Consider the following 15,063-nt stretch of genomic DNA (forward strand, 5'->3'; position numbering starts at 1 on the left):
CCTGGATTCAAGTGATTCATGTGCCTCAGCTTCCGGAGTAGCTGAGATTACAGGCGCCTGCCACTACACTTGGCTCATTTTGTGTTTTTAGTAGAGACGGAGTTTCACCATGTTGGCCAGGCTGGTTGAGAACTCCTGAGCTCAAGTGATCTGCCCACCTCAGCCTCCCAAAGTGCTGGGATTACAGGTGTGAGCCACCATACCAGATTTGTTTTTAATTCAGTGCTTTTTGATGTTTTAAATGTGTCAGTAGTAAAATCTTTCTTTCTCTCTCTCTTCAATATCTGCTTTAAGAAAGATCTTCCCTCCCTTAGGATTAAATACTTATTTAGGTTTTCTTCTAGCACTTTCGTGGTTATTTTATATATTTAAGTCTTAGTTCAACTGAAATATAATTTGATATAAATTAGGAGTCTAACTTTTTCCCAAAAAGTTAGTTTTTCCTACACAATTTGTCCATTCCCTACTGGTTTCAAATATGACTGTCATCTATACTAAATATTTATTTTTCTTTGATTCTGTTCTTCTTACTCTGCTCTACCGATGTCTATCCCTGTCCCAGGACCACCATATTATTTATGAAGCTGTGGAATGTATTTAATTCCTCTACAGGCAAGTCACCATCCCCTCTCCTCTCTGATCTTTTTGGTATGGATCCACATTATTTTACTTTCTTGTTTTATACATTGACTAGCACATCTAGAATAACTTTAAATGATACCAGTGATAATAAACAAGCTTATTTAAGTTCCTGATTTGAATATTTCATCATTCAAGTATGAGGCATTTTTATCTTATACATAAAGATCCTTCTGTACAGCCGGGTGTGGTGGCTCACACCTGTAATCCCAGCACTTTGGGAGGCTGAGGTGGGTGGATCACCTGAGGTCAGCAGTTTGAGACCAGCCTGGCCAACATGATGAAACCCCGTCTCTACTAAAAATACAAAAAATTAGCTGGGAGTGGTGGCAGATGTCTGTAATCCCAGCGACTTGGGAGGCTGAGGCAGGAGCATTGCTGGAACCTGGGAAGTGGAGGTTGCGGTAAGCCGAGATTGCCCTATTGCACTCCAGCCTGGGCAACAAGACTGAAACGCTGTCTCAAAAAAAAAAAAATTCCTTCTGTTCTCACATTGCTAAGTTTGCAGCAAGGACGTAGGTTGAATTTTACAAATAAAATTTAGGGGAGGGGACTATTACCATAGTTTTTATCAATAAGAGCTTATTAGTAAAATCTACCCTGTAGTCCCAGGTACTCTTGGGAGGCTGACGAATAAGAATCGCCTGAACTCAGGAGTCAGAGGCCGCAGTGAGCTGAGATCGTGACACTGCACTCCAGCCTGGGTGATGAAGTGAGACCCTGTCTCAAAACTAAAAAAAATAAAATAAAACCTACCACGCAGCCACGATCGATTTCAACACACTTTAATATCTGACCATCTGTGAATTCTTGAAATGACACATTATGCCTTGTTCTTTCATTGTGTTATCCGTAGCAGCATCTTCCCAAACATGCTCTAAGGAATAGTCTACCAAGATATGCTTATAGATGTGTGGCATTTAAAAAACAAATGAAGGGTGGACAGGGCTGGACACTAAGGCCCTTTTCTGAAGGTGAATAGAGTCTTTTGCACATTTGCATTTTTAAAGATTGGAAGGAGCCTTACAGTAGAGAATGATGCAGAACTTGAGCATGCTACCTGAAGACATTTGAACTCAGGGCTCGTTGCTTAGAATGTGCCACAATACATCCATCAGCTCAGGATCTGTTTGTTTTTAACACAACCCCAGGAAAGAAAACGATGGTCCATGGCTCTCCTTTTGTATTAGTTCAGTCAGAATTTGCTGCTAAGATTGGCTGGGGAGTTTCCCTCCTTTCACAGAGCTCTGGAACAGTTTAAACGGTGCATATATTCTCTCCTCCTTGAAGACTGAAAGAACTTGTTGTCTAACCATCTGGACCCAGGGCTTCTTTTAGGAATCAGAGTCCTTCAATAAGGACTATTTTGGTTGCTCTTGTGGTCATGGGTTTACGGGGCTTCCTGAGCCTTTCTTCATTAGTTCACAACCTGCTCACTGAGCGCCAGCTCAGCCATGGGAGGGGCAGGTGCTGGGGGTGCCGAAGTGACCCGCCCAGCACATAGGCCCTGCCCTCACAGAGCTGACAGCCCAAGGACACAGAAGAGCTCTTAGAAACTGAAAAAACACCAGGGCATAAATGACAGTCTTGGCAGAAGGAATAAGAGATAAAGCAAAAGATAGTTCTCACAAATAGAGAAGAAAGACAAAGAGATAGAAAACAGGAGAAGAAAGAGGAAGAGTCCAGGAGGCTTCAAGAAGAGGTTACAGAAAGAGACAAGTAAGGGTGGAGTGGAGGAAGGCATCTAAATAATTCAAGATCATGTCCCACCTCTGCATGCCTGGGTGCCCAGAGCAAAGGGGCTCCAGGTATCCAGGCCAAGAGATGCACACACACCCACCAAGGGCAGCACGTGAGGCTCCACACATTGGAACAGTAAGAAGACCCCAAAGCTTCCAGAATTCTAGCTTGTGTCTAACTGATGTTTCAAAAGGAGGGGACAGAGGAGGACCCCTGGGAGACATGAGGGAGAAGTTGGGGACAGTGAGGAATCAACGGCCGAGGGCGAGGCTCGCAGACGGTGATGGCAGTGAAGGCCTGGAAAAGAGAGCAGCTTTAGAACTTGTTCTGGAGGAGGAAGGGCAGGACGGGCTGTGTGAGGGATGAGGGGAAACGAAGACTCAAGAGCAGATAGACATTTCTGGCTGAAGCAACTGAGAGCACGGTTGTGCCATTTACCGAAAGGAGGAAGGCAGAAGAAACTGGTTTCGGGGGTTGGAAAGGAGTCAAAAGTCTGGGGCTTTTTTCATTTACAGTTGAAGATGTCTTGTGTAACAGCAAGTGGAGAGGACAAGCTGGGGGCTGGCTCTGTAAATCTGGAGTTCACAGGTCTGACTGAACTACAGGTTTCCGCGGAAATACTCACCTTCGAAGAAATGCGATCTCCTCGGGGGAAGTGCATGGAGAGAAGGGCCAGGATCAAGTTTGGAGGCACCCCCATACTTACAGTGAGGAGGAATCAATTTTGGTTACTTAGGCTTTTCTGAAAACCACTATTTTCTTACTTTTTGTTTTAATTTGGGGGGAGGTAACAGTTTAGCTCCCTCTGACGGGATCTGTGGCAGATCTACCTGCACAGGCATCCTCTTATCCTGCTTAGCTTTGCCAGAAGTTTGTCTCCGTTGGGTTTTTTTTTCCCCTCAAGAGACCAGCTTTCAGATTTACCACTTCTATCTGTTTCACATTTTCTGTATCTTCATTAATTCATTCCCCCTGCTTTTACTAGGTTCATTTTTTTGTACTGTTTTCTTAGCTAGTGAAATTCTTCATGTGCTGTATCTGCTTTAAAGGCTGTGAATTTTCTTGAGAACACCTCTGGCTACTAAGTGTGACTGGTGCTGTTCTTGCCATCATTTCCTAAACTATCAGTAATTAATTGCAAATTTTCAATTTCCCCTCTGAGAGAGATATTTAACACTTTTTTTTTTAAGCTTCTAAGTGCTTTGTGGGTTTTGTTCATTGTTACTGGTTTCAAATTTCACTGTACTATACCTACTGTTTTTCCATTTTGGCATTAATTATATTTTGCTGAAAGAATATTCTTCCATGCCATCTTCCCACCTCTGCTGGTGTGAAGAATGTTTTGACCAACATTTGGAGAAATGAGAGTATTAAGAACAATTTTGGGCTGGGCACAGTGGCTCACGCCTGTAATACCAGCACTTTGGGAGGCCCAGGTGGGCAGATCACATGAGGTCAGGAGTTTGAGACCAGCCTGGCCAACATGGTGAAACCCCGTGTCTACTAAAAATACAAAAACCAGCTGGGCGTGGTGGTGGGTGCTTGTAATCCCAGCTACTTGGGAGGCTGAGGCAGGAGAATTGTTTAAACTCGGGAGGCAGAGATTGCAGTGAGCCAAGATAGCGCCATTGTACTCCAGCCTGGGCATCGGAGCAAGACTCCATCTCAAAAAAGGAACAGTTTTGGGAAAGCATGATGATGAATATTCATGCTTATGTGTGAGATGTGCCTCCTTCAAACCTTGTTTAAAGAAAAAAACTTGGTATTTTCACACACCTTAATTTGTAAAGTGTAGAAAACAATTCTGCTATGGTTCACTTTTATTTGTACGTCATGTTCTAATACACAGAACAGGATTAGTAGGATGGGTTCAGGCCCATTTCCAACACTTGGGTTTTGAAACCCACGTTGGCCACTTAACTCACTGTATGACTCTGGGCAAATAACATTACATTGTGGTGCTCAGTGTCCTCTGCTATTAAACGGGATTACACTAGGATGTACCTTATCTGATACTATATACAAGTGTTATATAAAGGACTGATGCGTAGTAAAAGATCAATAAATACCACCTGTTATTAAATAACTGCAGAGTATTTCACAAAACAAAACAAATGAAAAATCCTCTTATGTGATGACTTATTTTGTTTTAGGAATTTTACTGGCTGGTTAAATTCCAGAGTAATGGAACCATATACCCACACATAATCAATTCTTAAACATGCTCTGCAGACACACAGAGAGTGTGGGCTCTGTGTTACAAAGAGTTCTGTGGCTCTAATCATCAGTAATATTATCAAACTCCCCTGTGACTTCATTAACACAAAATGTTAACTTTACTTAAAGGGCAAGGGACATCTTTAATGGATGTGACATTCTATACAAAAGGACAGGCACTGACTAGCAGGACCCCGGCAGAAACCATGTCCCTCCCCCAACCACCCACCCGCCAGGAGTGCAGAGCCCAGTGTGGCGTGGGGAGAAGAGCCACATCATCAATGCCAACAGACCTTTCCCGCAACTTCTCTGGAAATACTCCAGACTCCTGCCACTCTGAATATTTTTGAGTCTCATGATATAAAAATTTGGCTTCTCGGCCGGGAGCAGTGGCTCACGCCTGTAATCCCAGCACTTTGGGAGGCCGAGGCGGGCGGATCACGAGGTCAGGAGATCGAGACCATCCTGGCTAACATGGTGAAACCTCATCTCTACTTAAAAAAAAAAAAAAATCAGCCGGGTGTTGTGATATGTGCCTGTAGTCTCAGCTACTCGGGAAGGCGAGACAGAAGAATCGCTTGAACCCGGGAGGTGGAGGTTGCAGTGAGCTGAGATTGTGCCACTGCACTCCAGTTTGGGTGACAGAGGAAAACTCGGTATCAAAAAAAATTTTTTTCAATTGGCTTCTCAGTATGTCACCATGCACATGAGACTTGGCAAGACCTCAAAAGTCAAAAACAAATGGTGCCACCACCTTACCCCATTACCAAAGCTTAAAACCTTACAACCCACACTCTTCATACTGCTGCTAAGTGTGTCTCTATAATACCTCAACTGTATGTCACTTCCCAAACTCTGGGTCAAAAACCCTTTGACTATTCCCTAGCTTGAAATAAATAAAGTTGAAACTGTCAGACCATTCTTATTATTGAAAAACATTATCTCCTGAAGTCTATGTGAATGTTCCTAAAGGCTGCCCCGCAGTGGTGGGATGAGGAGAGATGTTTCCACTTACAGCATGGCAATGCCCCAGTGCTTCCCGGCTCTCTCCCCTGCTGCCTGGAAACCAGAGAGGCCGATGAGGGCCACCGTAGGTGTAATGGTCAAGGGACCGATGTACTTCAGCAGAGCCCCAGGCAGGCCTAGGAGGCCGATGACTACTTCTATCAGTGAGGACATGATGATGGCCCCCTGGATCTGCAACAAGAGATGGCACAGACATGAGAGTGAGCTGCTTGTACATTGCACGCTCAGAATGTCACCTACAACCACGACTGATAATTCTGCAAGGCAGTAAGTTATTACATCATCTACCTTGGGAGAGACAGCTGGAAAACTCCCCAGGACCTGACAAGAAACTTCAGTGGGCGCTAACTGGGGCCTGCATTCCTGAGGCAGGTGTATTACAGAAATGGGTCCTGGACACACGGCCCACATGCCTTTTCCACTGCTAAATGATGCAGGCAAAAATTTGTAATTCCCATTTAAGAAACACAACATTTAAAGACCAGCCTTAGAGGAACACTGCAGCATAAAGACTCTCAGCTTTAAAGAGTGAGCCCCCAGGATGTCGACAAGACAGTGTTGTTGACAGAAATTCTGAAGGGATGTTTTTAGTGTGCAGAATGGCCACATCTGTGCTCATTCTGAACTGATGGTGAATTATCTCACAGGTTTTGGAAAACATTAATACACTGTCAGCTGTACTTCATGTCTGCTTCTGTTCAATTGCACTTTGGCAGACAAATATCTTTAGCTCTTTCAATGAACACAGGCAGATGCTGAGGCCAGGGTGAACAATTCTATCTGTCGATGATGAGCCTCTGTAGCTCTGTCCAGGGAGCTACCAACCTCAGCTAGTTGTGCTGGCGAGTGTGAGTGCACAGGTCTGTGGGTGTGCAGGAGGGAGGAAACCATTCCTTCTGGTTGCCCAAAACATTTCCGTATGCTTTATTCTAGAGTGTTGCTTAACTACATTTACTTTAACGAGAGAAATAAACGTATCAGTAATTGAAAAAGAAAAGAAGGGCTCAGTAAAAGTAACTGCTATTTCCTGGGTCAACCAACATTGAAGCTGAGAAGAAACATGAAGAAGCCAAAAGCAGACAACGCTTGTCTTTTACCTCTCGGATCCGGGGATACCAGATGTGTTCTGTGTGCAACAGCTCTGCCGTTCCATTGGCAACTGAAACATCTTGAAAACAAAAACAAAGTTTTTCTTGGAGTGACACTGATGTCTCACATGACATACTCATTTTACCTTTTAAGAAGAATTTTCTGCCTGTTTTTACTGTATCTGTGTCAATCCCCATCCCTAAAATTCAACCTCTAACAGTACAGCTTATCTTACTGAAAGGTGGATCCTCAAATGCTAATTTAACCAAATGAATTCATCGACTGAGAGCTCCCCAAATTGTCAAAAGCTAACTGAAGTGGTGATACACGTTACTAGTACCAGCCTCACACAAAAAAAACCAACCTTTGCACACAGCTCACTGAAATGCCCGACAGCAAGGTTGCTGGACTGAGGTTTGAAAAACTTAGATAAAACAGAGGGCCTTTTCCAGTTCCCAGATCAAATCAGTGGCCACAAAGTAACTCCTAGGAGCAAGGAAGGAAATGAAGGCTGGAAGCTCCTAGAAGGTCAAAATGTAATTGTATTTTTGAGAGTACAGGTCTGACTCTGATTTTCTCAAATTCCCTATCTTTTCCTGACCTTATCGGGTTCCTTAAGGATCTTTGCAATCACTAAGGAAGGGGAATGAAAGTCATTTGCAGCAAACCACAGTAGCCAGATCCTTAAAAAGCAAAGACGTTTCAGAGAAGGGATGCTGACGCAGCAAAGAGAGTGATTACTGGTGGGTCATAAAATCCACTGAAAGAGAGAGGCAGAAAAATAGCACAAATATTTTTCTATTCCATTCCCATATTTGTCAATTTCATTAACAGAGAAATGAGGTCAATTCTGATCCTTTCTTGCTCTAGGGTTAGGGATGAACAAGTGGATAGAAAGAGAGAGACAGACACGGTCCACAGATGGAGCATTCTAAGCTGTTTGTGGGTTTGTGTGCTTTGTCCCTAATTCCAGAAAGGATTTAGCGCTGCTGAGGACAGCATGTCCAGGCCTCCCTTTACACCTGCATTAAGGGACCCCAATGACATATGTGGAAATAACTGCAATTACCTGTGGTGTTACATTTCCATTTATCTAAAGACAGGATGGCTCGAGCAGGGGCCAAAAATGCAAAAGCACTGGCCTGAAACAGGGGTAACCTAAAAGAAATGAGACCAAAACCATGATCACGGCATCGGGAACTACCGAGGTAGTTCACTATTTGACAGCTTAACAGTCTTTTCCATAGACATACAGCACATGAGTAAATGCAGGCACACCTAGAAGAAAAAGCCCCAGTCTGCAAAGGTCTCCTGTGCCATGCAGCCACAGCCAGTGGCTTCTTCATCCTCCCCATTGCCACTCTCCTCCCACCCAGGCAGCTCCAGGGTGGGCCCCGTGGTCAGTGCCAACACCCCAACACCGGCCCCTGCCATCACCACCTTTCCTCTTGCAGGTGGGGGACTGCGGGCATTTGAGGTTCCCTCTTCCTTGCTGAGCTTATAAACTCCTTTTTAAACATCAGTGTATTTCTGCTTTTTTACTTCCCTCCTCCTCCCTTTAAAATTATTATTGGTTATCATAGGAAAAAATTTCCCTCCGTTGTTTCATTTTGTGAATCAAAAATTGCCCTAATCACCGATTACAGATAAATCATAATAGTGATCTAGATCTACAGAGCTGTAAGTTACAACGTGATAGCAGACATAATAAATATTCTGCTTAATCATAAAAATACTTAAAGGTATTCGAACATATTTTAAAGGGCCCAGAAAACTTGCAGAATCTCCATTAAATTTGCTGCCCACATCCTCAAACTAAATGCAGAGATCCTCAAATGACATTTGATTATATTTTAGATATTTCACATTGACTTCACGAACACTTAAGCTATTCAAAAAGACTACCATTTTTTAATGAAAATGTACAGCATTTCAGCTAAGTCACATTAAAGTGGCTTTATGGGTTAGCATCAGAACTTAATCACTATTTTAAATATAATTTTGAGGGTAAAATATTAAACTGGCTCCTCCTGTTTGCAGGGCTGGGAACTCTCACACATCCAAATCCTGAAAGGCCCCAGGGAGCCTAGTCAGTGGCCTTGCCAGCGACACAGGGACCCAGCATCCTTCCCTTTGAGCGGTCTGGCAGCAAGTCCTACCCACAGTGAAACAGGAACTGGACTGAGAAATCCAACTGGCTCTGGCTAAAGAACAAGCAGTCTCGCTGCAAGTCCAGAGCCCAGCACACACCATTCTGAGCCAGGGAGGTCAAGACGTCCTTGTTACAGATGCTCTCCTGGCTGTTTAATCATGCAATGACATCAATCCAGAGTATGCAGGGTGCTGGCTTTAAGGCACAGAGGCAGGCTACACCACACAAACCAGATGCATTGCTGATGGCCACTCCCATAGGCATGCCCTTCAATAACCATCCAGTTATAATTACCTGCCAGAGGGGCCCAGAGGATAGCAGAAGTGAAGGACACCTGAAGTGGGAATGTATGTCAAAGGGAAAACACTGTTTGACTTCTAAGTATTCCATAAGCACAAATTTTCAGGACTGTACTGAAAGGACAACATATAATTAGGGATGGATGCTGTATGGAATGGTCCAAATGCCATTTGGTTTACTATGGTTTCCGACTTCAACCAATGCATCCTAGGGCAGTGGAATACAAATGGTGAACTGCGTTTAGAGATTTTATCCTTAGGAATGTGGCCATCACACATCACACTGCATTGGTGATTCACTGGAAATGGCAAAAGGAAAGACTGGATCTGGCTTCCACTCTTTAGTCAGACCTCAGCCTGAACCTGACCTTGGCATCTGACCTGGCCACCTTTTGGGGTGAGCATTTGATGGCTTAACTAGGACTAAAGGTCTCGAGAGCGCTGCTGCAAAGACACTCGCTCATTTGCGAGCTGCTGGGACCCCCCTGAAATAGATGACAATAGAAAAAGTCTCCCGAGACAATCTGGAAAGGGCTGCTCATGCCAGCATTACGTGTTCACATCTAGCCAGGCAACATCGCCTGACACAAGCTGTTAAGACGCCAGCACTAAGTGTGGGCTCTGTCACTGGCTTGACTGAAACATTCTCGGGGAAAGTTGCAACAAGAGCGTATGAACACGTTAAACAAACGAGAGCTTCCCTAGATCACAATTAACAAAGCCAATTTTCCAAGAAAACGACTGAAGGTGATAACAGTGACTTTTTTAGGTGCTTTGCCCAGTGTGAAGCTGGTCAATTCTCAGCTCTTCTCTCCGCACCCAGAGTACGGCCCCTATGACCACGTAAACCTCAGGCGCCCAGGTGGGTCTCCCCAGGCCAAGAAGACTGCCTGCTCTTTTATTTTGTACTAAAGACTGGAAAGGAAATACATTAAACTGTGCTTTTCTTTACACCAGGGGCTGCCAAACCAGCTAGTGGGTCAAATCTAGGGTGCTACCTGTTTTGTAAGTAAAGCTGTACTAGAATAGAGGACAGCCATTTATTTACTCATGGTCAACGGCCGCTTTCACGCAGTCACGGTGGAGCTCAGCGCATTAACAGAGGCACGCAAGGCCTAGGCTATTTATTGTTGGCCTTCTACAAAAGAAGTTTTTCTGACCTGTCTACAGGGAAAATATATCTTAAATATGTGAAGAGGCAGTGGGTTTCTGCAGCTGGAAATTCTCAGTTAATAGTGGCCACTAGACATTAGTTTAAAAAACAAAATCCAGCAACTGTGACATGATGAGATCCCATGTCAGGCTCCAGCCTCAGGACAGCAAGAGAACCTAAGCAACTCCTCCACAGTCCTTACGTTATTCGAAACCCTGCCAGAGCCCCGCCATGTCCAGCTTGGTGCCCAGGTAACCTGAACCCCACTCCCAGCCTGGTATCTCTCACCAGCTCCTTCATACGAGTTCAGTTTTCATTTGTCATTTAAGGCACAGAGAAAATATCACCTCCTCCAGTAAATATTCCAGGATCTCCTTTGAATCTGTAATGTGTTCCCCTACAACTTAGGGCTTTTTGTCAAGATTTTTGCAAGTCACCTCCCAAGTTACCAGGAAGCTGCTTCAGGGTTCTCTGGGAGTGCTGGTTAAAGGTGGAGATTTCTGCGTCTTGTCCTGGTTAGCCAGATTCAGGGGTGGGTGGCACCAAATCTGCATTTTCAACAATGCCTTCTAGGGGTGGCTGAGACTGACAACCCCTGTGCCAGGTAAAGGGATTTATCATTTTGTCACTTTATAAACGATTCTTGGCTATCTGCTTCACACCAGCACAATTATGAGCAGATACGACGATGGAAAACACTTCCTGAGCCCTTCTGTTTCTGCTGCGTGAAGAAGGCACTAACCACGGTCACATATGAGGGGCGGTGATGTGATGGTGTGAAATGCTGTGGGGCTCTGCAGGTGCAGTCGCTTGAGCGAGCCTTAAAGCATGAGAAGTGCTTCGCCATGTGTGTGAGGGTTTCAGGTATTCCAGGCAGAGAGAGGGGAGGTGCAAAACAAGAGCCACAGGACGGACCCAGGAACCCTCAGAGGACTGCAGATTCTCCACTTGGGCGAAAGCACAGGGAGCTCATATGGTGAAGGTCAGTGGGGACCAAATGACAGATGCCCTGTGTTCTTCCTGCAGCAAGAGGAAAACGAGTGAAGGACCTGCTCTGAAAGGACTACTGTAGGAGAACTGGGAGAGGTGACCTTAACCCTGAAGCTATTCTCAGTCTTGAAGGAACCAAGCCACCGAGGACATCCCAACAGGCTGTGGCATGGCTCTGTGTGTCGTCTTTGCTTTTTAATTCCCTTTGGCATCCGCTCGAATGACGAGCCAGCCTGAATCAGATCTCCACATGCGCCCAGCCTCTATCTGCTCCCTTCCTCGGGCTGCTGCTGTCTGTGCTGGTGCACTTCCCATGAGCTGTCCTGCCCACCTCAACTTTGAGGTAGGCATCCCGATAGTAGGAAGTGGATTGGCTTCACCCACCGTCTTGACCCACCATGTATCCTCAGCACCAATGAATACTTAATGAAATGAAGGGGCTATTTACAAATATTCTCAGAAAGGAATTCTATTAAACTAAAAATAAGAGGTTAAGTCTTTCTGGCAAGTTGATTTTGACTGCAAATTTGGAAGAGTGGTGATTAGATTAAAAGCGCTCAGAGCTGGGGATGAAATGTGCATGGGTTTTCATGATTCACCCAGATAAGCCTCCAGTCGCCAGGCAGCTTGCAGTCCTCCTATGGTGCCATCAGAGAAAGCTTAAAAGCCAATGGTTCCTATGGGAAGCACCATGAAGGTACAAAATGTATCTGCCAGAACTAAACTGTTAATGAAACTGAATAAAACAAAAACAAAATTCACCAACGCAGAGCATATATACTCTGTGCCTGGCTTCTTAATCTACAAGACAACCATCAAAGTTGGTACAAAACCTTGCATTGTCACAGGAACACTCAAGAGTCTAAACTGCAGGAAAATTTTTTGAAAAATAATCCCTAAGAGATGTAACAGGTTTGGCTTTGAGGACCTATAAGTTCATTATTGAATCTACCACTAGGAGTGTGTGTAAAAAGTACTCTTAAAGAAAAGCAAGGCCAGGCATGGTGGCTCATGCCTGTAATCCCAGCACTTTGGGAGGCCAAGGCAGGAGGATCACCTGAGGTCAGGAGTTCGAGACCAGACTGGCCAACATAGAGAAACCCCATCTCTACTAAAAACACAAAAATCGGCCAGGCGTGGTGGCAGGTACCTATATCCCAGCCACTTGGGAGGCTGAGGCAGAAGAATCGCTTAAACATGGAAGGTGGAGGTTGCAGTGAGCCTAGAACACGCCACTGCACTCCAGCCTGGGCAACAGAGCGAGACTCCATCTCAAAAAGAAAAGAAAGACACAATGTGTTAAAGAAAACTTTTTCTTAATTGATGACATGTTCTATCATTTACTGTATCCATCCATCCATCCATCCATCCATCCATCCATCCACTGACCGGCTGAACTGCTGGAAAGTAGCCTGCACTGTCCTATCTGTTCATGGTGATGGTGATGTGATTGCACACATCGGTATAAGCTCATCTAACTGTACAGCTTAAGGGTGAATTCTACTGCGTATCTATTGCCCCTCAATAGAGGCGACATTTTAAAAAACTCTATCAGTCTATCAAGTGTTTTCAGGGGGTGGGACTTAGGGGGGTGGGGGCAGCAGAGGCAAGGAGATGACGACATATTCCTTAAAACACCAGAGTCATGCCAAATATTGAAAAAACTCCCCAAATTTAAAACAGGAAAAGAGCTTCCATCCTTATTTGGTGATAAGTACTGTTCACTCCTGTGTAGAGCTGCTTTTGCCAGGGCAGTCACCTGCCTAAAAAGGAAGAATGGGGGTTAGGGGAGGGGAGGTGGTGGAAGCAAAAGGCCATGAGGAGGAGGATGAACAATTCAGAGCCTGGGGAAATGTTTGGGACAAGAAGGACCTGCCAGTCGAAGAAGAAAAGTTGTAGAGAACCAAATTCATTAAACTTACATGTAACAAGAGGACTCAATCAGATTCCTAGGCCCTTGAAACATCACAAATACCAGCTAACAGAGCAAGGGGGGAGTAACTGAAGGGAGACCACCCAGAAAAGCTAGAGTTGCAGGGACAAAAGCAAGTAGACCCGCCCTAGAGAACAAGCTCGGCTGAGGCAAGACAGTCTCCAGCCTCAGGAGGGGCTGGATCAAATGCCCTTAGAGTTTTCTGATGGCCTCTGACACAGATTCCAGGGTCAGTGGGGCCCACCCTGGCCGGGGACACTGGCAGTGTGGCCAACCCCAAGCCCTGCTGCACTCATCAGGTCCACGTTGCTCCAAGAGGCTGCCCAGCCCTTGTTTGCTGCACACCCACTACAGTACCTGCCTCCTTCCCTCCCAGTGGAGAAAACTAAGATAAATAGAATCAGCCACTGAGTGTGGACAGGTACCAGGCATCATCTCACTTGATGCTCGCTAACAATCTTCCTTTTGAGACAGGGTATCGCTCTGTCACGCAGGCTGGAGTGTAGTGGCGCAAATTACAGCTCACTGCAGCCTTGACCTCCTGGGCTTAAGCAATCCTCCCACCTCAGCCTCCCGAGTAGCTGGGACCACAGGTGTGCACCACCACACCTGGCTAAATTTTTTAATGTTTTTGTAGAGACAAAGGTCTCCTTATGTTGCCCAGGTTGGTCTTGAACTTCAGGGCTCAAATGATCCTCCCACCTCGGCCTCCCAAAGTGCTGGGATTGCAGGCACGAGCCACGGTGTCCAGCTCACTAACAATCTTATGGTTAGTTTACCATTGAGGAAACAGGGCTTGGAGAGACTTATCTAGGGAGAGCTTGTCCAAAGTTGCGTGAGTACTGAATGATGGAAAGGGAGCCCAGCTGCCTCTGCGTCCAAGGACTCAGTGCAGCTGGCAGGGAAGACAGGGCAGAGACCCTCAACCAAGGTCATCACCCTGCATTCTCACTGGTCTACCTTATCTCGGCTCACTGCAACCTCTGCCTCTTGGGTTCAAGCAATTGTTCTTGCCTCAGCCTCCCGAGTATCTGGGATATAGGCATCTGCTACCATGCCCAGCTAATTTCTGTATTTTTAGTAGAGACGGAGTTTCACCATGTTGGCCAGGCTGGTCTCAAACTCCCGACCTCAGGTGATCCACCCGCCTCAGCCTCCCAAAGTGCTGGGATTACAGGCATGAGCCACCGCACCCAGTCCGGTCTCCCATATTAATGTACAATTTTAAATTCTTTTTTAGTTAAATGAATGGTAAAAATTTTTTATTTGGGCACAAAACCCTATAATGTGCCATTATGTGCTTGCCTGCTTGACATGACAGAATACAAAGGATTTGAGATCACCTACACAGTAATTTTGGCAACAATGTTTACCCTAAATCAATCATGCCTCCAGCCCCATCTTCTGGTTGACAACAAATGAAAGGGATTGTGGGACAAATCAAACAATGTGACAGGGACACAATCAAGACAAAATCAGACACGAGACACCAGGTCTGGAATCTTTTAAAAAAGACGATGATGTGGGGAGGAAAAAGGTGGAGACAGCAAAGAGACACAACAAACAAAGGCACCACACGAAGGTGACTGGTTTAGAGAGGGAATAACTGGGAAAGGTATTTTACGAACAACTGGGAAGTTAAATACGAAGTGCATATGAGATGATGAAACAGAGTGATTGTTAATGTTGTTAGGTGTGACAAATGGTCTCCTGCATACACAAGAGACACCCGCATTGCTAGGAGAGTATGTAGGGGTGAGCCATCATGCTGTCTGCAACTTTACTTCTTTTTTTTTTTTTAGACAGGATCTCGCTCTGTCTCCCA

General features: G+C 45.2%; 1 protein-coding gene across 6 annotated transcripts in view; it reads right to left on the reverse strand.

The window, feature by feature from the left end:
• LOC105481564 (solute carrier family 23 member 2) overlaps nt 1-15,063 on the reverse strand; it is a 147,158-nt gene that overhangs the window by 24,262 nt on the left and 107,833 nt on the right. For all 6 annotated transcript variants that reach the window (XM_071079632.1, XM_071079629.1, XM_071079628.1 and 3 more), the window contains 3 exons: nt 7,781-7,869; nt 6,720-6,790; nt 5,612-5,793 (listed from right to left, as the gene is read on the reverse strand). In XM_071079632.1, coding sequence (XP_070935733.1) covers nt 5,612-5,793; nt 6,720-6,790; nt 7,781-7,869 — 342 coding nt within the window. The remainder of the gene's footprint in view (nt 1-5,611; nt 5,794-6,719; nt 6,791-7,780; nt 7,870-15,063) is intronic.

The sequence above is a fragment of the Macaca nemestrina genome, chromosome 15, assembly GCF_043159975.1.
Source record: "Macaca nemestrina isolate mMacNem1 chromosome 15, mMacNem.hap1, whole genome shotgun sequence".
Classification (NCBI taxonomy): domain Eukaryota; kingdom Metazoa; phylum Chordata; class Mammalia; order Primates; family Cercopithecidae; genus Macaca; species Macaca nemestrina.